We start from the raw sequence: 25,610 nt of genomic DNA, 5'->3' as shown, positions 1-25,610 counted from the left end.
ATAGAGGTTTGCTTCATTAAAAATTGAATTCCTGATATTTCCTAATATTTGAAGACACGGCGATTGTGCGTGTTTCCATTTAACCAGTTAAAACGCATAGATCTCGTTTTCAATGTCCTCGGTACTTCGATATTTCCAAAAAATAAGACTCGACTAAACATTTATGGATTCACTTTAAATCCATGTAATAAATGCGTACAAAATAAGAATAAAACAGATATATACATATTTATTTTTAGCTTTGAACATTTTCTTGCACATCTTGTCGAATACCAACCATTGGATTACTCAGGAAAGCAAGATTTCCCTTAGTACACCTATTAGCATAATGCCCTTTGGCGTGGCATTTGTAGCAAGTTACTTCTTCAAGAGGTCTCAATGGTCCTCTTTCTTTAGGGAAGGCTGGATTCGATGGTGTTTGTGACTCTGTGGCAGATGGTGCACCACTTGGAGTAAATCGAGCATGTTCACTGTATTGCATTTGAACCCTAATTTCCGGAGCAAGCTTAAAACAATGTGTGATTTTGTGGCCAAGTTCACCACAGTGGTGGCACACAAGTCGGGGTTTAGCTACTCCTTCCACGTTTTTGTCTAGTTGCGGAAGCTCGAATCTTGGACTGAAAAAAAAAAGAAAAAATTAGGAGAATACTTCCAGCTTTTCTTTATAAATTAATCTCAGTAACAGAATAGCCTATTCAACCGATTGTCAATACAACTTTAAAATTAGTTCAACGACCGCCAAAAATCGTTGTTTAAAAAGGATATGAATGAAATACCGAAATGCTCAATGTGATGTGAAATGGCAAGAGGGAAAAGTATTGAACTACAGAAGAAGAAGAATCGGATAACTCGTCTCATCTTCTTCTTTTAAGTTTACAAAACTAAGCTTATTTTTGTGGAATTTTGCTGGTAAATTCAAGCCGACTGATTGTGTAACATACGTTTCACATTTAAAAGAGTTAACCATTTCTTTAAACAACAATCCATTTTTCGAAAAATAAGTTCAGTTTTGATGACACATTAGCACTATGAACACAGGGACGCCCCTCCCCTAATAACTCCTCCAAGCAAATCTGGAAAATGTTCTAATAAACATTTTACACATACTTGGGGGTCTAATAAAATAAGATAATACCTCTTATCCAAGGCCGTATCAAGGATTTTTTTTTTTGGGGGGGGGGGTACAAAAAACGCAAAATGTGTTTATATGAATTTTCGAAACGTTTTAACGGGTCAGACAAAAATTTCGAGGGTGGAGGGAAGAGCTCGAACTCTGAGCCCCCCCCCCCTGAATACGGCCTTGCTCTTAGCAAAACTTCTTGAAGTAATTTTTCTACAACGACCATTAAGCCGCGAGGTTAGCAACCGAAGATCCAAGTAAGTTATGTTCGCCTTCATAACAGAAATAACTAGACATTGTCTAGGTTTAGCCTGGACTGATTTTTACTTTAAGTAGGAAAGTAGGCAAATAGAATGGAAGTCATTTTATGGGGAAGGGGATTAACTTTGAATATTTATCAGCAATTGATTCATATTGGAGGTTTTGTGGCAATTGCGAAACAATTTTTTGAATTATTCCGAATAATTTTTGAAAAAATATTTTTGAAAATATTATAAATTGAAAAATTCCAATTATTTGAATTTTTAAGTTGTCACTTAAAAAACTTTAATTTGTATTTCTGGCACAATGAGCCTGTTTTGAACTTTTAAAACTGAATTTTAAATTTTAGTAGTTATGCTATATTATACAAGTTCACCAGCATTTTCTGTGATGACTACTCAGCATAACTTCATTTCCACAAGTATTTGCCGCCGGAATTTTCACTGCTTTCCTCCCAGCATTTCCTCTTTTCTTTTTGAATGCCAGATAAACGACTTTTCTTTAAATAATAGTTTTTTTTTATCAAAAACTAATACATTTTCTTTTTTTTTCTTGTAGCATTGCTAATCATTCAAAACCGAAAAATGAGAGGGGTAGGGGGCAATGATCAATCTTGAAACCACCATGCGTCTATTTTTGTTGTCTGTGCTGTTTTTCTTAAAGGAATTAAATAGCAAAATAAAAATGGCCCTTCATTTTGTTTGTTTGAATCCACAAACAGAATAAAAATGAATAAGTACTCAAAATATTTACAAAAACAAAAATAGAACAATTATGAATTTGCCTTTAAAGACGTTTTCAGGACTTAAGTTTTTACATTTTATTTGTGAAAAAAGACGATTTTTTTGTAGATTCTGAATTAAAAACCAACATCGAATTTAACAACATAAAAAATCACAATTTGGAAATATCTTTAAAAAATCATCTTTCCCTAGGAATGTTTCCTGTTTTTAAAGAAATTTGTGTATCGGAACAAATATTTGCTTGGAAGAAGAGAATTACCTCTTTCGAGAGAGACAGATTTAAATTTGTTTAAAACTTAGATATTAGCAACCAATATCAAAAGAAGAATTTTAAAGATTTTTAAAAATGGAAACAGCCAAATTTGAAATTGTTTTTAAATCTTTAAGCCTTCACAAATAAATCTTAGACCGATATTAAACATTGAGCCCTCTAGTTTCTTGTTTCCCATTTTGGGCCAAATGTAATGGGAAGCATTCGGGGAGGCTTACTTTTGTTTGTGCATCACAATGCACATACCTATAGCCACAAGGGAAATTTGTGTTCACTTCCCCTTAATTACTTGTGCGTACCTTCCCCACTAATTACATGTGTGGGCCTCCCCCCTCTAATTACTACTATTATTTTGCGCATAACCTCTTAAAAAACATCAAAAATGCTGACAGAAGAGGGAATAAAGAAAAAGAAAATATGCAGAAGCAGACAGGAGACAATACGGCATTACAGATACAAAAAAAGACTTTGGCAATTGCACAAGTCCCACCAACCCTTTTCGAGTAATCTTCAGGTATGGGGAAGGGCCTATCTTTATACAGGCTAAAATCCTACACTCTTTTCTGCTTACACTCAGACATTGCCACCTTAATTTTTTTTTAATGTGCTGCAGGAGCAGCTTTGGTTTTGGTCTGTTCCTTTTTTGTGCTGCTGCTAATTTTAGTTTAAAGTGGTAAGTGGTAAGGGTCAAACCTTAACGGTTTTATTGAAACTTTGCATTTCCTGCTGGATTGATGAAAATGCTATTACATTTTGGAAAGCTACGAATCTTTCATAGCTGAGGCCGAAAAGGGTGGTTTTTGCTTGTCTTTGAGGCAGAGCAAAATGTGAGTGAGCTGATGTGGATTTCGATAGTTTATGTCAAAAAGGACTAACTGATGTTATTTTCCTCACACTATCGTTTTTTCAAGCCACGTTTCTGCTTCTGAGAAGAAAGCTTCATTCAAGCAGCAGTTTCTAATTAAAGTGAGATTAAAATCTAAAATGCTTAAAATGTTGAACGGTTCCCTGGCCCCATAAAAAAATTCTTTTTTACAATAATTAATAGGAAATTGGATATCTAAAAAGAGGCGTTTTCGAACAGGTCCAAAAGTGCTGCCATCTACTTTTACAAGTCATTTCTGTTTGGGATTGAATTGAGTTCTTCCTTTCATTTTTGTTGTTTGGTTCTGAGGTAGAGGAACAGTATATTCTTTCTAAAGTATAGTATATTAAATAGCCTTTCTAATGTAAAGTATTTCTAAAGTAAAGTATAGTTTATTCTTTAGAAAGTATATTCTTTCTAAACTTTAGGTTCTCTCGTTGCTAAGGAAATTAGGAGTTTCTATTTGGCTCTTTCTTAGTAAAGATATTTGGAAAGTTTTCCCAATGCAAGAAAATCCATTCTTGAACTAAGAAAACAAATTTGTCTTTTTATTGCTGGTTGACTTCCCTTGAAGAGCTGATGAATATAGACACTGCATCAGTTTTTTCTGCAAAAACTAATGGGATACACCATTTAGCAAATATTGAGGGATTAACTTATTTGTTGAACTGAAAAAAATTGAATAGAGACTTTTCAAAGGCACGTTAACACCTTTCCTATACCTTCGCTTCGGTACCAAGACCCTGTCTGTTCCTCGATTACGTTCCATCATCCCCGAACCCTACCTTCTTACCCGCAACAGACCGTCCCGTATAAAATCCAAAAAAATCCCCAAACTGACTCCCATCCCCACTAAACAAGAAAGATATCGGAAGAGTTTTGTTCCCAGTTTTGATGATTTATACAATAGCCAGGAAAATTAGTCTTTAATTTTATTGTTATCTATTTATTTTTTTTTCTTTTTGACTTTTTAACTAAATTTTTGACTCATCATATTTTTTTTATGTATTTTCATTAATTTTATTGTTTTCTAATCTGTTTTTAGTTTTGAATTTCTAATTAATTAAGTGTTGACTTTTTACATATATTTTTTTTTTTTTACAACGAATTATGTTTGACGTGAAGTCACATTCTAGTGCTTTTTTTTTTTACGTAAAATTCAAATTCGGCACACATGGAGTGAAAGAAATTTAAAAAAAAAATTCTATTCTATTCTTCTATACCTGACTGTTGAAAAAAACAAGTTAGAGGCGTAAATTGGACCCGTGACTCTCCATCCCTAACCCATTCCTCTCCGCACAACCATGCCAAAGGTTGGCATATTGCCCTAAATATTGGCATGTTGAAAATACTATATTTTCTTATCTAAATGTTAAGACCCGAAAAGACCTATAATTGCAGGCTACATTTTACATACTATTTTAGGGTATAGTTCATGCAGCCGGCCTTACATTCATACAATGTATTATACGAAATGCTGCACCCTGGCCACATAGACATGAGTGCCATTAGCAAACTGACGAGAGGGAAGCGAGTCAAAAGCTTTGTTTTACTCAAGATTTAAATGGATATATTTCTCACTTTCCTAAACATTTTTGTTTAGAGATTTGAAACTTTAGGAATGCATGTTTTAAACATGGTAATTGGCTTACGCGTCATTGCTTTGAATTTGATTAGTTAAAGCTAAATGGCAAAATACACACATTTACTTATAGAAATGAGTTGAAGATGGGGTTAAGTCCCCTCTTTAATGGAGCAATTTGTGATTTCCTTAAGCAATCACATCCCTCCAGAATTTCATCAAAATTTGAATTGACTAGCGGCAGGGCATATCGAATGACATAAAAAATGAAAAAAAACTGTAGGTTATATTCTTTTTTGATGATCGGAGAAAAATATTTTTGCCCCCTAAAAATATAGTATTATCGGTAACTCCCCCACCCCCATAAAACTGTCCTGGAGAGTTTCAAGTTTATTTCCCGACCATGAAACAACATAGATTAGACTCGTATATACCTTAGAAATACTCGTTTAGGAAGAGAAGAGAAAGACTATAGACAGTTTAGCAAGAGAAGGGAAGATATCCCTCCTACTTTTATTCTTAATTCATCTGCATGCATAAAATAGTCTGAAATTGATTTCACTTCTATAAAAGCAACGCTTATTCCCCCCTCCCTCCAAAAAACATTCTAATTATTTTACTTTTTAGATATGGAAAAAAATAACACCGGGCTGAAGCCGAACACCCAGTGGCGTAATTTTGTGGGGGGGGGGGGGAACTTGGATCCAATTTTCTAAAATAAAGTGAAAATGACTGTAAAAACTGAAAAACAAGCCATTTGGGAGCATAAAGGTACTATAAAGGTGCTTTATAGTACTATAAAGGCAAATATAAACTAAAGAAAACTGATCCGTTTCTGTTGATACTTGAATTATTCAGGATTATCTTAGTTTTGACAAGATTTTTGAAGAAACTAAATTTCTGCTGGGGGGGGGGACTGAAATCTGGGGGGAGGGACAAACCCAGGTCTGGGAGGGGCAGTTACCCCCCTGCCCCATAGCAAATTATGCCCCTGCTAAGACCCCGACAGTCTGGTGCACTACCACTTGATTTAGCCAGGATTGTTATTTGATTTTACACCTTTGATGTGTTTATGTAAAAAAAGAACAAACTTCCTATAAACTTTCTTTCTCTAGAGCTACTGACACTTATTAATTACAAAGTGAGATAATCAATTTTTAATTATTTTGGATAAGGATATTCTTGATTAAAAAGCACTGCGATGAGGCAGCAGAGAACAGTAATAAGATCTAACTGAATCTTTTAGTGACTTATTCCCTTTTACCCCTCAAACAAAACAACTTACTGCACAAACTTGCAGCCAGAGCCATTGGCACAGAATCCAGCCACATAATCCATACATAAAACTCTCCTAACGTGTCTGTGTCGACAAGCAGCGCCATGACGACAGAATCCACGATCATACCAAGGACAGTCTCGAATCTTACTTTCTGGGTCAATATGAAGAAAAGGGCATTCTTTATTATGACAGGCGTTGAATCGGGCAAAGAAATAGCATTCGGGCATTTTTGTCATGTCGTATTCGTGAAGAAATTCACACTGATCACCTTTCTTGCAAAGACCTCTTAACCAATGCTTGCATACGACTGTCCTATCGCCACGAACATGACGAAATGGACAGTATTGAGATTTTTCACATGATCCAATTGAGTAGAACACACAAACTCCGGCAGTTGATTCTGAAAATACAGGCGAAATTTAACAGCAGTCAATAATTTGAAAAATGCTAGTACTACTAATGACAACTCTCTGGAATTCAAATCGTCTGGAGCCAGCACACCTCCGCACGCTTCTAGTTTTTCTGTCAAATACAAGCGCATTGTTTGCAAAATTGTACTTTTTAGTCATAGGTTGCAATCTCTCCGAGAGGGACTTGAACCCAGAGCCCCCCCCCCCCCGAAAAAAAAACGGGAACATAAACTCCAGCAATTGATTCTGAAAATAAAAGCAAAGTTTGAAGAATGCTAGTGCTACTGCTACTGACGGCTCTTTGCAGCACCAAGTCGTCTGGGGCCAACACGCCTGCGCACGCTTCTACTTTTGCTTTCGAACGCAGGCAAGTGCATTGTCTGCAAAATAGTAGTCATAGGCATAAAGCTTTGATCCCTCCGAGAAGGACTTGCCCCCAGTTAAAACAAAAAGTGTTTTGAAGGCATATCAAAATCTCAAGCATCTTGAAGGGGGAGGGGGGAAGCCTTCCTCAGAGACTGGAATTTCTGAAATAAAACCCTCTCATTTCATAAGCTGAAAACTTCATGAGTTAATGCTGAAAATAAAGTAAAGATCTAGCAACAGTCACTACAATTAGCAAAAGAACAAAAATATACAGCTTGAATTTAGTTATATAGGCTATGCTGTTTAATAATGGTATTTGGGCAAAACAATTGTTCTGAAATTTGTGGACAGGATAAAGGTTACATTAAACTGTATACAACAACTAGAAACCCTGCTCATTACCAAACGCTACTTTAAGTCCCTTAATACTTTTTCATGTGAACATAATTTAAGACCTTAGGAGTTGAGAGTTAAAAAAAAGAAAAGACTAGTGGGGTAAAGTGTATTTTAGATATGAATTTTTTTAGTTTTATCTGATGTTAGTTCAGAAAGGCTGAAAAGAGGGATTAACCTTCCATTATTGACCATCATGCACGGACGATTATTACTCTGTTTACCAGAATGGACAAACTCTTTATTTTCGTAGTATTTATATTTAATTTTAATTAATCAATAATATTTGATTTATTTCATCAATATTGCCAAAATTAACTTTCATAACAAATTTTTACAACTTATTTATAAAATTGAGGCAAAGTCAGTGTCTGTTTTTTTTTTTCTGGATACAACTGGCAAATAGTTCAAGCAATCGCAAAAAAAAATCTCTTAAAGAAGGTTCACTTGATGTCCCAGACATGAATTGCAAAAACTGGGTAGTTCATTCTTTCCCTCAAGATACATACAGCAAACCAAGCAACATTATACGAGTCTTAAATTTACTTGCTCAGGAATTCCTTTATGAAATAATTTATTGTTATTGTCATTTATTTATTGCTTTTATATGTTATTATTCAACTTTGATTCTTTTGTGTCTTTTTGGCAGTTTTCAGAAAATTTGGAAATTAGTTTAGAGGTGTATTCTTAAATGTGTTCAACTCTTAATATATGAAAAAAAAAAAAAAAAAAGCAAGTTTTTTAAACGGAAATTAAGGAGCAAAATTAAAACTTAAAACGAACAGAAATTATTCCATATATGAGGGAGGCTATCCCTTTCTCAACTCTCACTGTTTATGCTTTAAAAATACTTATCATTCAAATTCAACAACCCTTGTGTTGGATCAGTCTTTCTTAAAGAATTGGGACAAAAAGTCAAACTTTAGCGTTGAAACCGAGGGTTGAGGAAGGAGCAACCCCCCTCATTTACGGAATAATGTCTGTTCGTCTTGAGTTTTAATGCTGCTCCTTCCTTTGAGTTGAAAAGAACTTTTTTAATTAATATATTAAGGGTTGAATAAATTTATTAAGAACACGAGCTGTTTGATAGTGAAAATTAAAATAACTAAGATCATTCAATGATTCACATACTTTATGCCCAGATTTTTTTTCAGTGTACCTCGGGTTAAACAACTAAGAAAATACACTATTAACGTTGAACGATTCAGACCAAAATTGAGGAAAAAGCACCTTCTGAATTTACTTTTCCTCAAAGATAATTTGATTCTTCCATGCATCAGCCGAACATTAGGCTGTCCAGATTACATAATTTCTACTCTGGAGTTTTGGAAGATCCACCAAAGATACTGTTAAGATACCACCTCAGGTACTTTTTTTAATGGTTTAAAACTGAGAGACCATTTCATATTTGTAGATAGAGTACCTTACACTAAAAGATCTGCTTCAAAAAATTACCTTAGACAGTACTTTGTGGATAAACTGAAATTTGTCAGCATTTTTTAAAAACATTAGCCTATGTGTTATCTTTCATTTTAACACAAATATGGAATCTTTCTCTGAAAATCTTGCAAATATAAAACCCCAACAAAATGAACCTTTCAACAAGTTCCATCTTTAAATAGTAGGGACGTTGAGCTTCAAGAAGAAAAGAAAATGACAATATACATTATTTAGAAATAATCGAACCGGTTTCAGTAAACACCACTCCTCGACAGTTGCTTTTATCTTGTTAATAAATGCAATAAGTGAATCCCTATCTAAAAATAATGTCCTAGTTGCTGCAATCCTCGACTGTGAAGGGGCATATGACAATGTGAACTACCAGATCCTTTTACCTATGCTTGCAAACCTTGGACTACCCCCCAAGCTAGTATCTTTTATAAAATCTTTCAAAGAAAAACGAAGTTTCATTGTTTGCGTAGGTTCAGCCTCCTCACCCAAAACTATAATAACCAAAGGTCTTCCACAAGGTGCAATCCTCATGAGCCTCCCACACACGAATTTACTATGCTGATGATCTGGTATTATGGGCAACTGGAAACACCTTTGAGGTTGCACATTCAAATTTGCGGAGGTCACTTTTCCAGTTTGAATTTTTTTCTCAAAAATATGATTTACCCATTGCACCCACCAAGTCGAAAATCATCCAATTCCACCATAAGCGAAATAATCTTAATGCAAAACTAACTCTAAGTGGAATAATTATTCCAGAGGACAGTCAAATAAATTACCTAGGTCGCATACTTTTCCAAAAACTTAATTTCCACCTTCACATCACAAACATAATAAAAAAATGCTATAGGAAAATAAGAATAATAAAAATACTACTATCCGCACCCTGGGGTTGTAATGAGAAAACTTTACTCCAATTTTATAAATCACATATTAGACCCCATATTGATTACAAACTCATTGTTTATGGTGCTTGAGCAAAGACCCTGATGCAAAAAATTGAAACAACGCAAAATGAAACAACACGCCATCTCATATTTGGTTTTCGGAAGCCAACAAACAGCAAGTTTCTGCTTAATGAGACTGAATTATCAGAAATGAATGACAGATAAAGGTTTCTTCTAACAAACTATTTGACAAAAATTGAGGCCAATAGCTCACTTACCCAGCATAACTGGTTAAGAAATATATCTATGTATAGAGGCATTGCAAATGAATATGCTAATGCCCAAAAGAAATTCCCAGAGCCAGTAAAGTCTATTGCACCTACATCCCCCCCCCCATGGAGTTGGTCAATCCCCATAATAAACACTAATTTGTCAAAGTGGACTAAGGAACTAGACCCATCCCCATTAGAGATATATACCGCTGGAGATTATCAGAGGTATTGTTAAATAAGAATAATCCAATTTTATCCCCAATAAAGACCTTTTTAAAAATTATCTTAGAACTTGGTCTGGCTCAAATGGGCTAAATTTCCGGCGTTTTGATATCAGTACCCTAATTCAAGTGGCTCAGATCCCTCTTCCCCTCTTTGCAGGTATTGTAATATAAAAAATGAAATAATTGACCATTGCCTATTTGAATGTAATATGCTGATGTCTGCACAATATCCCCGGCAATGTAAACTGTTAAAGTGCTTCAAACACCACAAAATTCGACTATCAGCTAAGAGTCTAGCAGGGTGCTACTATTTCGACTAACCGTCACAAGCACTAACCGACATAACCTCTAAAAAATTCTAAGTTTATATAATAGTAATAAGTATATAATAGTTTAGAAAAAAATTTCGGCTATACATTTACACATCAGGGGGTGGGGGTAAAGTATACCATATATTAAATGGTGTTTACCGGCGTTTACCCCCGGAAAATACCCCCCCCCCCACAGAGAACACCCCCCCCCCCCCAAAAAAGAAGAAATACCCCCCGTGGAAGAAAAGGCTTTTCAAATTTGAGAATTTTATTTGAGTTTTATGTTTTTAATTTCCGTAGGGGGATGGAATTTTAGTACTTGTTTATTATTCGCCACTCACTCAAGTTTACGCTTTGTAAAATTCGAGAACACACCGTTTTTTTTTGTTAGTTTCTTTGTTACTTTAGAAATAAATTTGCGATATAGATTTGCACATTAGGGGGGGAGGGGGAAGCATAACGGGTCTCCATGGGAAATGTGTTTGGTACAATTATTGTGCATATTAGATAGATAGACAAATAAGTGTATTTTAAAGCCAAATATACGGCCATGAACACAGTAAAATAACATAAATGAATATAGTGAATGGGGGGGGGGTGTGTGCTTAACCCCCCGAAAAATACCCCCCCCCCCCTCCTTCGGAAAGTAACCCCCTCCTTGGAAAATACGCTCGTGAAAGATACCCTCCCCCATGTGAAAAATAAGGTTTCTAAATTTGAAACTTTTATTTGAGTTTTTTTTTATAGTTTTAGTCAGTTTTTTTTTTATAGTTGAAGTCAGAAAATAATTCTTTCTAGTTATATGACCACTAAAAAATTACAAAAGAATAGCGAGGTATCAGGAAATTTTGTTAACTAAAAAAAAAACAAAAAAAACATCCTAGTATAAAAGTAAATGTAATGTTTCATTTAAGTGTTTTTTGAACAAACATCAGTACCGACCCGGAAGCATTACAGTTTCTGCCAAAATGAAATTTATGCAACCTGGGACCCGTTATGCTTACCCCCCCCCCCCTAATGTGCAAATCTATAGCGCAAATTTATTACTAAAGTAACAAAGAAACTAACAAAAAAAGAGGGTGTGTTCTCGAATTGTACACAGCATAAACTTGAAAGAGTACGCATAATACACAAGTACCAATCCCCCTACGGAAATTAAAAAAATAAAACTCAAATAAAATTCTCAAATTTGGAAAGCCTTATTTTCCATGGGGGGTATTTTTATTTTTATTTGAAGGGTGGTATTTTCCAGGAGGTATTTTCCGGGGGGAGGGTATTCTCCGGGGGGGGGGGGGGATATTTGCCTAGAACCATATTAAATACGTAACCTAACCTAACCTAGGTACCTTTTCCCCCCTAAACCCGAAAAAACTAAAGTTTTAAAATTTTAGACGTTATGACGGTTAGTGGTTCTGACGGATTTTTATGTCGATGTTATGACGGATTTTTATGTCGATGTTATGACGGATTTTGTAGTGCTCCTGATGGATAGATGTTATGACGCCTTCCCAGTCTAGCTGACTATACCTGCACACAGAGCACAGAACTTAATGTTTATCCTCTTATATTTAAACTCCTAGAAAAAAAAGATTTACTGAAAGAAATCTAAGCAGATTCTAGGTTTGAGAAGCAACCAATTCAGTTCACAGAGTGAGCTCACAGAGTGAATCAAAAGGAAAAGGGTTGAATAGTCTCGACTGAAAAACCCACGTTTGCTGAAACAAAAGAAGAAGAAATGAAATACAAAGAATGTAAAATAATAATAACGCAACTTTTATATCAAGTCTGATAATTATACAGCCATATTTTTGAAAAGTGGGTATTTTATATAGAACCTGGATTTACTTACTATGCATTTAGCAATGCTGCTGTTCAATTAGAAACTGAAGTAAATACTTTATATGAAGAGTGTGTCAAACCATGGTCAATTCAACATTGTTGACTTAGTAAAGAGTAATATATCACATGCGCTTTTTCTCCAGTCGTTACATATAACCAATGGTCATAGAGCCTAAGGGAGCCTCATTTGATTACGAAATTAAAAGTTTTTATTCCATTTTAGGAGCAAAGACAATCAGATGGCAACTTCCCACTTCTTCAGCACCCCTACAACCTACCTGGTATCAAAACAAGATTTATAGATAGACATTTTACTAAAAACAGTCAAATCACACAAAAAATATGGCTCCAAAGAGAAACGATCCGTGCAGGCCCAAGGCCAAAGGGCTAAAATTATGAAAAACAGTCCACTTAAAACAGATTATTCTGATGTATTTTTATTAAAACGAACATATTATATTTTGTCGAAATCAAGGTGTAAAAGAGCCACCCTCCTCCCAACATCTTGCATATATGGTCATTTTTTACCTGTTTCAGCTCAAAATCATTTGGAGATTATTTAGTGAATGGCCCTGAATCATAAATGTTCATCCTTAAAATCAATGTGTGGCTGTCATTTGGAGATTATTTAGTGAATGGCCCTGAATCATAAATGTTCATCCTTAAAATCAATGTGTGGCTGTCATTTGGAGATTATTTAGTGAATGGCCCTGAATCATAAATGTTCATCCTTAAAATCAATGTGTGGCTGTCCAAAACAGAGATACGTCAAATACACAATTTATAAATAGAAAGGAAAGAATTTTCTTTTCTCTAAAAATGCACTTCACAACACCTGACTGCTGAATGAAGACATGGAAAGCACTTCATAGTCATAAAAAAAAAGAAAATTAAGATGTAACTATATATATAGCAACAGACCCTGTGCAGCAAAATAAACATGCAAGAAAAATATCGATTTCATCAATTAAGTAAAGAAGCCAAATAAGAAACAAACGGAGGCAGGGAGCGGTTCAGAATGTAGGCTATATATAAGAATAGATATAAACTTACAAACATTGAAGACCAACTAAACTTGAATGACATCCAACAATCACTTTTTGTGAATTCATGGCACAACAATTTAGCAATTCCCTTTTGCAAACGTTTTTTAAATTTATTTCCATCTCTCACCCCCACAATAGGTTGGATACAATGCAGACCATAAAAAGGCACATCTCTGACCTGTTTTCTTAATTTTCACAAAGTTGATTGGCATCTGAGTATCCTTCTAATATATGTGCATATGCCAAAAGTTTATGGCCTCCTTTTCTCCCCCTCAACTCGTCATATCAATCTCAGTTCTCAAGCACTCACTGTCCACTAAATTTTTATCAAACTCTGATATTTGGTTCTTGTAGATGTATGGTTACAAAAATTTTCTTCACCGTTTCCCCTGTTATGGACAGGAAAAACACTCGGTCATTACCCACTAAGAACTGAAAAAATCTCAAATAGACAACTAGCCCTTATTTAGCAGTAAGTTTTATTTGTCTGGCATCCCGTTTTAGTATATATTATGATTTCATTGATAAAGGGGCATTACAGCTCACCCCTCCACAAATGTCATATTTACAACAGACTCCCAAAAGGCCAAACTGCTAAAATCATCTCACTCTTACTCTTCACCAAGTTTAGTTAAGATAAAAAAAATCTTCTGGCATTGTCCTGATGGCAAAACTAATTAAGTCCCATTTCTCCAGAGCAGCCAGAGTACATCCAGACACCTAAAGGCATAACTAGGACGTTAACTCTTATATTTCACCAAATTTGGTTGGGATCAAAAATCTTCTTCTGGTAGACATGCTAATGACAGTAATTTAAGACCCTTCTCCCCACACCAAGGCAAAAATCAAGCTGGACAGCCAAAAGACCCAAATGGGATACTAGCTACTATTTCCATATTCTCCACTAAGTTTGCCAACCCTCCTAAAAGAAGTGTTTTTTCAGTATTTCAATGGAAATACAAAAACGGCACTTTTTCAATGAAAATACCAGAAATAGAGCCCTTCTTAAAATCTAGGGGGAGGCAGTGCCCCCCTCCTAGATTGCGGAGACCCTAATCAACAGGACTGCCCAAACTTAGGGACCCTCATCCGCCTCCAGACTTTAGATTATGAATGGATTTAAAAAAAGCATAGTTGGGCATTGCTTCTTAATTTAATTCAACTTAGTGATCAGACAACCTAATGTTTGTGATGACAAAAAAATTAGGATCCCCTTCCTCTACAGAGGTAAAAATGGGTATAATACCCTATAGGCACAAATAAGACAATTGCTCTTATTTCTGAACGAGTTTGGTTTAGATCGTCTATTCTCTTCTACCAAGTAATAGGAATATAAGGATCCCTCCCCTTCAGGGTCCCTTTTAGTCCTTACTTAGACCAAGGAAACGGAAAACCTATCTCTATATGATTTAGAGCAAAATATATCAGCATATAGATCATCTTCATGTCAATATATGTCAGTGAGGTGTGGCTAATAAACGCAGAAGATTAATAATTAATAAAAATAATAATTTATTTATGACCCAATTTTATACAAAACAAGCGGAGCAAAGCACACTAAAAAGGAAGAAAAAAATGAATCAAATACACAGAAACAAAGATAACTTAAACCTTAATCACTGACAAAAACACACGGATAATATTATGGTTTGGGCCAAGGGACACAAAGGCATTTCTTGTCAAATTATTACTAAGCAATTCAAACGATGTCGGTAGCACCATACTTCTCAATAATATGTCTATTACGATATGAAGTGAGAACGTACAATAAAAATTTGCATTATCTAAAATTAGTGATAAGCATCTGGGTCAAGCCATTCATGTCCAATAACAAATTCCTTCCAGTTAAAAACAAGACAGAATGTTCACAATGTGTAGAATACATTTTAGCTGAGGCCTGGCGTAAATATCTTCCAAGGTTGGGTACAATTTTCGCATATCCGATCTTCAACTTTCCTTTAACATCTCTCAGAACTTGATGTCGAAAAAAAGTGAGTGTAGAACAAATACTAATTCCTAACCACCGTAAACTCGTAACATTGCGAATTACTGAGGATCCACAGGACAAATTATGAGCTGATGATTTGGGATTGAAAACTAAATATTCACATTTATCAAAATTCAAAAACAGACCAACATCCCGAAACATCATAGAAATACGTTGCACCGATAATGCCAAAATAGACTTGGTTCGGCTTGTTACTAGCAGGTCGTCCGCATACGCAATATAAGACACATCAGATAAATTATAAAAATACAAAGGATTGATTCCTAATAAATTATTTTGAATTCCAGCATTAACTACATAAGTGAACAGCACTCCGCTCTGACAGAACTCAGATGGAAATGGTGTATACCGTAATACCCTGTATCGGATTTCAGATAAAGCTACGAATTGTTGTGCCAAATATTAAGCGAATATGTGACGAAAGGTTTCATTCGTAACTGTCACAAGGAGTACTACACTTGTGCATAGCAGATACTATCGAAGGCTTTAGATAAATCTAAAGCGCAAATATGTAATTCATAACCTTTAGACTGGGCATCTTAAAGAGTTGAAGCTAAGACCTTATGCGTATGTTGGCACCCAATACGGGGTTGAAATTCAAATTGGTTTGAGTCTTTCGCAGTTCGTTCACTAATGTATAGGAGCAGAAGATATACAAAAACCTTCCTAATGTTGCAAGCAACAGTGATGGGCCTATATGAACTGCAATCAAAAGGGTCTCTTCCGCGTTTAAGAATCGAAGTTACCATTCTGCGAAGGAAGGGATCAGGCACTATTGACAAAGATAAACAGAACTGAGAAAGTAATTGGAGCTGACCAACAAGTGCAGGACAATCACAACGTAAATGGTGAGCGCTAATCCCATCAAGATCATTTGATTTAGACTTAAGTTTAAGCATGCAATTAACAATACTTTTAGTTGAGATGGGAATAACATGACGTTGCAAAACCTTAGGTGGCAAAAATTTAGAAATTAAGCACTGAAAATGATAATGAACATTATACTCAATCTTACAATAAATATTTTTATAATGCCCAAGCCAAGACGAATCTGGGATAACATCACTGGTCCCTATTGAATCAAATTTAGACGTATTAATGACTTCTTTCCATTGTAATGCACTCTTAGGAAACTCACCGCCATTATATCTAACCAAAAGAAGATGCCATTTAAAATGCATTTTTTACCTAAGCTTTATATCAAACACTTAGCCTTGCGAGAGCGACCCATAGGTATTCGAGTTGTGAATGCAGACCTTAACACGATTTTCAATGGCTTTACGACCTTGGTTTTCGGTCGTTATTAGATACCGTATTTTGAACTTAACCCGGACAGGGGGAACAGCCACGTCCTCAGCTTGTTTTATGCACTTAACCACGTGAAGGTAAAAAAAATTCAGCTACACTCTTGCTTGTGGTGAATAAAACCACTCGTGCAGAGTAGATTAAAAGGAATCTTGACGTAGGACATCAGTGCTGTTCGAGTAGGAAAACCTACGAGCCAATGTAGTTTACTCCTCTCACGTATCAGAAACCGTTTCTAGTTATCATCACAAGGATAATAAGATGGAGCGGCGATTCATTTTACAGAAAGAGAAAGGGGAAGATGGTTAAATGTACGTTTGCCTTTGTCAAAATTAACGAAAGAACAGGAAACATCGGCAGAGCAAATATAGTGATCAATATTTGTCACAGTTCCATTATTATGAATATAACTGTAATTAAGGGCTGTAGACACTATTCGGTAACCAATAAACATCGAACTTAAGTCTAAGGCGATATGAGTGGAGAAAATATTAACTTCACAACTGAATTCCCCTTTCACTAGGCAACGAGGCCCGTGCTTTTCAATATTTCATAATAGAGTTTTAAGGGATGAGCAGGCGTTAGAAAACTTAGTAAGTGAAGCTAGACGTATCTGGTCGCAGGGAAGATATATATTTCTAAATACAAGGTGACCAAGTTGTATTTCCATAATATTATCAGAGAAATTAAATAAAACAGGCGACAAAGAAGTGGCTAATCATTTAATAAAACGTGCAAGGACCCCGGAAGGTCGGTCTCTTGTTTTTTAGGCATTGGTGGTAAAAACAATATGGTGTCTACTCTGTTGTAGAGAGTTAACGAAGTTGGCGGGAAGTAAATGTTTTTGCAAGAAAAAAATGTCAAAATCATTCATTTTTTGATTTAATGAACCATCTTTGTCTTTCGTGCCATTGATATTAAACGAGCAGATTGAGATCGAAAGTTTGACAGTCATTTCCAAATCACACATTTGCTGAAGACATCACACAGAATACGACGTTTTAAGCTATACGGTACATGACTACCCCCACGATTAGTGCAATTTGGATCAAAACGCAGGGGGAATAATGGGATGATACATGAGAGGCGGCACAGTTGCTACATTTTGCTGTGTTATCCCATTTGGTTTTCAGGTGTTTGGGAGGTTGACAATTATGACAGCGACGGGACAACCACAAGAATTCAGAAATCCGGAAGGATTCATACCCCACCTTGAGCCCGAGTCGTAGACTTTTACGCTGTGCTGCAGCATCAGAAAATATACTTTTGACGGCCAGGGATTTTCCCAGACGTTCAGCATTAATGACACCTCCAGATTCCTTAAAAATTATCGCCTCACAATCAGAGGGTACCCCCTTAACAATGCCCTGAACTTTCTTTTCGTGCATCATGACGTCACAGCTATTCAATACGGTTGGAACCACACCGCTGAAAATCTTTGCTGCAGATTGACTAATCTGAACAAGCAGCTTATTGCCAGAAGGCCTCATCTTGTGAATATCTTCATGGCCAGGGATTTTATTTAGAGTATTAGCCACTTTCGAGGGGTTGTCGTTTAGTAGACGTTTGTGAAATGATAGTGGGGGCAGTGCTTTCGATATAGGGAGTAGTAAAAGGAATGGGAAATGATGGGAAATTCAAATCATAAGCTGTTACGTTTTGTTTGATGAAGTTAAGGGCAAAATTCAGAGCACAAGTTTTAGAAGCAAGTTTATGATGAACAACAGCTGGAATTACAGGCACTTCAGTAGGTGAAATAATTACGCACGTTGACACTGTTAACGTCTCATTTTTATACTTCCAAAGCAAATCCGTCATACATTTCACATATCGAGCGAAGGGATTACCACCTTTTTTCTTCTGTGCTGTCTTGCTGTTGTGGTGTATTTCTGCCCATAAATCAACTTTATCATCTTTGTGAATATTTTCAGGAAAAAACTCCACTGCATGATTAATAATAACTTCATCATCGGTACCCGATCGAATGTTTGATTGGATAAAATTAAGAATAGCTGAATGCGAAAACATAATCACTTTGCTTAGCTCAGCCCAAAACAGTCTTTCCTTGAGAATCAAGGAAAATGGAGCGCAGATGAAAATAAAACTGGACTATAATTAGAATTAAACTACATATAACAGGTCTACTGAAAATTATAACCACAACTAACACTGCTGGAAGATCACGGATACCAGACTAATACCATTTCCTAAAAAAAATTATGATGAGATTCTGCCCTGCCATTAATTTTAGTTTCCAACAACTCCACTTGGTTCAAATTACCCAACACCCAAAAAACAAGCACATGCCATACCCAACCCTTGCTTTACCATTACATTTAACAGTTATAATTTAACACATATCAGAAAACTGCTGAATCAACTTAAATTTGAGGCATATAAGGAAAGCAAGGAAACTAAAAAAAAACAAAAAAAAACACTCACTACTGCAGATTTTTTAATGAATAGAAGGAATGTGATAAGTTTACTTATGATTTTGCCAAGCTCTCTGGTTTCTTTACAGGACTAAAGCTGTGAAGATCATGGCCAACAAGATTTGATTTCAGCTTTGCCCTTTTATTCTTATTAAACTTAGGGACTCAAATTGTTGTCCAAAAAAATTAATTTAAAGTTGTTACTGCAAAACCAAAATATGTAGCAAATGCAGTTGAAAATTCTGCCTACTAATCAATTTCTTGGACGCCTAGTAAACAATTTGACAAAAAATCAATAGCTAAAAACTACTACAATTGTAATACTATTTACAATTTCAAGTCAAATCAGTCAAAATACAGAATTTTTAAGGCAATGGGGCCAAAATTATAAAAAAATAGATAAAGAGCTGCCTTTTTTGGTCTAAAAAATACAATTTACAAAAAAAGGTGTCACTTTTTGATAGAATAGTCATGATATCACCAATTGAGCAAAAGTGCAACACTTAGCAATCCTACTCCATGTGATTTACATTGTAACATCAATAGAATCAAGATATTCTGAGTGCTTGCTTTGGAGTTTTGATACTACTCAAATTGACTCTTGCATGTCTTATATCAATGTAGATTAAGTTCTTAGCCATATCTAAAGAACATGAAAATTTGCTTTGAAAGTTCATGGTTGTTCACTATTGTAGCAGCTGAGGGTCTAAATGTATTCATTACTACAGGGGAAGCTACTTTCATGCTCCATGGAAGAGTAGATTGCCATAAGGCAATTTCCTGTTTGTCTTTTGAAAGATTTCAAAGCAAAATTATGTCACTTATTCATGGTCCCTTGTTGAGGGGTGCAAGAGTTGTAGTTCCAGAATGTCCCAGTACCCCTCAGCTTATCATATGAATTTGATCTTTGAGTAATAAAATTAAAGGCTTTTCTGTTTAAAAAGTCTACTAAAATATAATTGAAAACAGCAGGTGACCTGAAGGATATGTTAAGTTATGTCTAAATTAAGCCTTTTTATCAGTTTAAGTTATACAAGTGTTGAAAACAGTTTGGAAGAATAAGAATATAATTTGGCAGACAAAGATTAGAGCATAATATGTTGAAAAATATAATTATTTGTGGAGACTTTAATGCCCACAGCCTTTTGTGGGGGAATAAACCAGCAAATAAAGCTGGTAAGTTCATTGAGCGTATGAGTTCAAATAATATTGATTTAGCTGTTGCTACCCCTCCAAACCTGAATACATATTTCAACCCCAAAAGTGGCAGTTTCTCTACAATTGACCTACAAATATTTTGAATAAAATTTATATAAATAAAATTGATAGTCTATGTACTGACCACTTTGCCATAGTTTGCTCTCTTAATGAACCGGCTGAAACTCTATCATATACCTCCAAATATATCAACACTAAAGCAAATTGGTCTATGTTCCAAAATAAGCTAAATGGTGAAATTATAAGTTTAACCCAAAATTCATGCATGTCAAACGCAACAGTTGACACACAAGCTGAAATTTTGGCATCTTTACTCATAAATATAGCTAATCATGCTATCCCCAGGACAACACCTAGGAAAATATTCCCAAAGCATGGTGGACAAATGAGTGCCAAAATAAATGGAGAACAAAAAAGGCAGCTAGGAGAACATTCCTAAAAAAAACATCACCTACTACATATTTTAAAAAATTACAAGCAGAATCTATGCTTACAAGCTTATTACAGACAAAGATTAGAACATTTGAAGTCAAAGCAATGACAGTGTTCTAGTATGGCTCTAATAGTTACATATAGCATGTGATAAATGTGACACTTCAAAAGGCTGAGGAAGTCATGTTAAATGTGTTTCAGAGAAATTGTCTAAGGATACATTTAGATACTTATTTGACTGACAGATCAAATGAAATAATGATATTTACTAAAAATGTGGTTCAATCTCACTTTCAGGGCTATAATGAAATAAGGCCAAATATTGTGGTTTCTAGTCATCCACCTATGGCAAAAATATAGATCATCCCTGAATGAGGTGGAAAGGCATCATAAGAACTTGTCACCCAACATGAGTAAAACTCAATATTCACATGAAAAAAAAAATTATTAATAATATTTCCATGCATAAAACTATTAGGGATTCAATTCCTGATCTACAAGACAGTGGCATAGGTCTGATAAATACACTAGAAAAATTAAGTGTTATCAAAAAACAGCTTTCATCCTATTATGCAGTTGATAATTTTGATGCATTATCAGATTTGACACTAATCTATATTATTCATTCTATGCCATCAGTTATTTTGACTACTAATGAGGTATTTGAAACTCTTGCTTGGCAGCATTAACCAGGGAACCAGCCATCAGCCCCGTAAGTCTTCCCCATAATGGAATGTTGTGGTCAAGGGCTGCAACTTTGCTGGGGTAGATGTTTCTGGGAGTGAGTTGAATGTAAATTATGTCTACCTATCTGGTGTGCAGTTTTCTTCTGGGGCACTTCCAATCATGTGCAGCTAGGTCAAAGTTAAAGATGAGTTGGACAGGAGTTTGCAAGGGCAGACAAAGTAGACACCAGCTGCTTGGACAAGGGTGGAAATTTGAAGGAAAAAAGAATTTCCAGATTCTCTGCCATTTGAAACAATCTGATGCAGTGATTCTCGGAGGTATTTCATCTGGATGGCACCTCCCTTCACCACCTGGGTCATAGACAACATCTCTGACAAGTGTAGCACAGAACTAGCTACTAAGGCAGAGTAGATTTGCACTTTAATGAGACAGCTGATTTGGGGTTTGTGAATTATTACTCTTAGAAGATGGCAAATGCCTTTGCCATCTCTGCATCTAGGCCTCCATTAGAGTAAAATGTTGAACTTAGGTAGGTGAACTGCTTGAATAATTAGACTTTCTAACCACAAACTTCTAAAGATGTTACTGTACTAGGCAGTGGCATGCCAACAGGAATAATTCTGATATTTAAAAAATTTCCAAATCGAATATCTAAAATCTACAGGCCCATGTGGCCTTACTCTCTGCCTCTCTCAATCAATTGTCACTTTTTGGTGGAGTCACTCCAAGACTGTTTAATCTGTCTCTGAGCTCTAGTAAATGATAATTTAATTAGAAAACAGCAAATGTCACTTCTGTTTTCAAGATTGGTGATCAATCCCTCCCTCAATGCAGAAAGCCTTTCCGCCATGGAAAATTTCCCCTTCCCCCAATAATATCAAGTCCATAAATCAAATGACACAATGATGCATTAAATTGATAACCAGAAAAATATTTTTATTTTCAAATGTCATGCTTTCCAAAATAGAGCTAATTTGAACACAGAAAAAAGTTGTCCTTTACCCTACATCTATATAAATTATCTAATTAATGTATTTTTATTACAAATGTAAACCAAATTAATGAAGCTGTTGAATAACAAATTCAGAGAATTTATTAAAATAGAAATTTCATAATTTCAAAAGTGTGTTAGATGACAAAATTCTTAATTAACTAACCTGGACTGTCAAGTATTTGTGTTGAGGGGTCTACTATTTCAGTCACCACAAAAAGTATAAAGAAGGCTCTGGTGGGGATGATTCATACCTAAGACCTTTAGTCAATAGACGTTATATGCTAGATGTTATGTAGATATGTAGACATATAGCCTGGTACCTTGAAAATTCATAAATTAAATTCAGATTTACATTATCAATACCTTAAATAATAGAAAAGCATTAATGAGGCCAGTTTGATTCCATCAGAATTCCAAGCTTTTCAACTCTAGTGCCCTTATCTGTCATTGGTATGGTAAATAATTGAGGTATGCTACAAACTTAGTTGTACTGAACAACTTAATTAAGCTAAGCAATTTTCCTAGACAGCAAAATGTCTATCACCTAGTTTTAGCTAAGAAAAATTTCCAAGATGAAATGGGTCATGATAATCATGGCAAAATAAGAGAATGTAAAACACTGAAGAAAAACAAGGTGATTCAGCAACCACTGAAAAAGGAGAAAAACGAAAATATTTCAGCTAAAACGTCTGCTCAGACATCCTCAGTACAAATAATAGCAGTAAAAAGTAAAAAAGCCCCCATGACAACATAAAACACAAACCTAAAGAAGAAACACAAAATGAAATAGAAGAAGCTGTTTCTGAAGTAATGGTCAAAAAGCAAACAAATAAAAAAAAAAACCATGCTGAATTGAATTTTAAATTGAGAAATAATTTTGTCTATATATTTTCTGAATGCCAAAAGATCAAAATTACTTTAAATTGCAGCTTTGAGTAATATGAGGCTTTTTCCTTGTGAAGCTCTAAAGTTGATGATCAACAAATTGTTTTAATATTGTTTATTGACCAGGTTAGTAGGACAACCAATAACTTCTCTGTCAAGTTTTGACTCCCTTAAGGACCACTCAACATCCAGCCTTTGTTTGAGAATGTCAACAGAGGCTCACTAATTTACCCAGCCCATAATCAGTGAAGAGTAGAGTACCACAGGAAACTTGGCTTGGCCCAACACTATTCAACATTTATATAAGTGTTGCCCCTGATTGCACAAAAATAAAATAGCCTTCTACGCTGGTGACTGTAAGCTTGCAGAAATGGTACATACTGTTGAAGCAAGAGCCTCTATATAAAAATTTGGATAGCCTAGCTTATTTGCCAGAAAAGTGGCTGCTACAGTAGGCTATAATGCTGAAAAAATGCAAGGTGCTCCACCAAGGACCCAATAACTATAAGCAACATTACTAATTAAATAACCCTAGACTTGGCAGCAACTCCAATCTAAGACCAGCAGAAGAGAAGAAAGATCTTGGTGTTATGGTCAACTCCCAGCTGAAGTTCCATCATCACAACCTCTCAGCTGCTGCAAACACAGGAATTTGTCTTTGCACCATCAAAAGAACATTTGTCAGCTGTAAGCCCCATGTTATAAAAAAAAAAACTATACACCTCTATGGTTTGCCCAGACCTGAGTTTGGTATGACACTTGCCTTCCCTCAATTCAAGGGAGATAAACAACACCTTGAAAGTGTCCAGCAGCATGCCAACAAAATACCATGCAACTTGAGAACCCTTCCTTACCATGAGAAGCTTACAGCATTGAAAATTTCAATCCTTGTTTACTGAAAGAAAAGGGGTACCATCATCACAGTTTTCAAGCATCTGCCTGCAAACCCTATCTCAAATCTTCTTCCCACCAGCCTCAGGCAGAGCCCAGGGAAACTCCCAGAAAATTACTGAAAAAACTACCAACTGCAGAGGGTGCTACCACTTCTTTTCCAACCATGATGCCCCACTTTGAAACTCCTTAAGCAATCAGACCATCAAACCCTGGAACCATTCAAGCATGGCAAGGATAGGGACTGAGAGTAAAAGGGATGGCATCTACACTGGAACTACCCAGAGTCCTCAACCCAACTTTGAAGCCATCACAGGCAGGCATTTCACAAGCAGCCATCCTTCCATGCCTGCATATTGCATTTGAAGGTAAGAGTCAGCAGCAACTATACCACTAGAGAGTTTGTTCTAATCATTAAAGATTCTTGGGGGAAAAATTGCATGTAGACCCTGGTTTGGGTAGAATGCTTTAAAAGTTTCAGCTGATGACCTCTGTTTCTTAAGTTAGGACCAGCAACAGGAAGCAGTGCTGGGAGAGTATTAAATTTTTATCAGTTTTAAGGTTATAATGGCATCACCTCTTCTTGTCCAGTATACAAGTGTTAGGAGTTAATGATAAGTTGAAAATATGAGTAATTGTGTTTCATATTTTTAGGTTAGTTTTACAAAGAGATGTCAGCAGTTGAATGCACAGTTTGATGATCTTCATAAATGTTATCACTATGTCTTAATCTCAATAGGCTGGAAAAAATAAGTTTCCAATAGATTATCTGGGTAATAATAGATAATAGAGTTAGGGCCCCTTTAGTACCATTAGATTTCTTATTTTATGCTCTTCCTAAATATCATGGTCACTTTTCTGACAATGCAGCCTATCCTCCTGATAGTCCTATTTATAGCCTTAAATAACATATTTCTTTGTTTTGTGTCAGCTGATGCATTTTTATGAAAGATCTCTTAACTATTCAAACCATTAAAGCTACATTTGATTGTAAAAAAAAAAAAAAAAAAAAAAAAAAAAAAAAAAAATCAGATGGGCCTATGTTGAATTGGGTAAATTTGCAGTGGGTCATATAATTTAGCTAAGAGAAGAGTGAAAAGTCATTTGATGCCTTTTTTAGGTTTTTTCATAATTCAATAATTGCTTCTGGGGCTAATTGCATCTTCAGCCCTTAAAGGGGCCCCAAAGTAATTTCAATTTTGTAACCCCACAAAAAACTTATCAACACTAGTTAAGTTATTGAAAAGGGGTTAAAAACATATCACTGTTTTATAAATAAGTTGTTAGAGAGTAATATATTCCAAAAATACTTATTTATAGATTTTCTAACTTCATTTATTTGGCAACTCAAATATAAACTGTTTTCCTACCATTTCAGTTTAAGGGTGCATTTTTCAAATTTTGTCAACTAAAAATAGAACTGAATTTTGCAATTGG

The 25,610-nt window shown here is 35.4% G+C and overlaps 1 protein-coding gene across 1 annotated transcript in view; it reads right to left on the bottom strand.

The window, feature by feature from the left end:
- Nucleotides 1-214: 214 nt before the first annotated feature.
- The window catches only part of Clp (Cleavage and polyadenylation specificity factor subunit 4), a 49,362-nt gene continuing 23,966 nt past the window's right edge, over nucleotides 215-25,610 (bottom strand). The window contains exons 2-3 of the mRNA XM_089103657.1: nucleotides 6,128-6,521; nucleotides 215-617 (exon numbers count right to left, since the gene is read on the bottom strand). Of these exons, the coding sequence (XP_088959783.1) occupies nucleotides 236-617; nucleotides 6,128-6,521 (776 nt within the window). The 3' untranslated portion in view covers nucleotides 215-235. The remainder of the gene's footprint in view (nucleotides 618-6,127; nucleotides 6,522-25,610) is intronic.

The sequence above is a fragment of the Artemia sp. Qi Xiang Cuo genome, chromosome 17 (assembly GCF_049724085.1).
Source record: "Artemia sp. Qi Xiang Cuo chromosome 17, ASM4972408v1, whole genome shotgun sequence".
Taxonomy (NCBI): domain Eukaryota; kingdom Metazoa; phylum Arthropoda; class Branchiopoda; order Anostraca; family Artemiidae; genus Artemia; species Artemia sp. Qi Xiang Cuo.
This window is presented reverse-complemented; position numbering and strand designations above follow the sequence as displayed.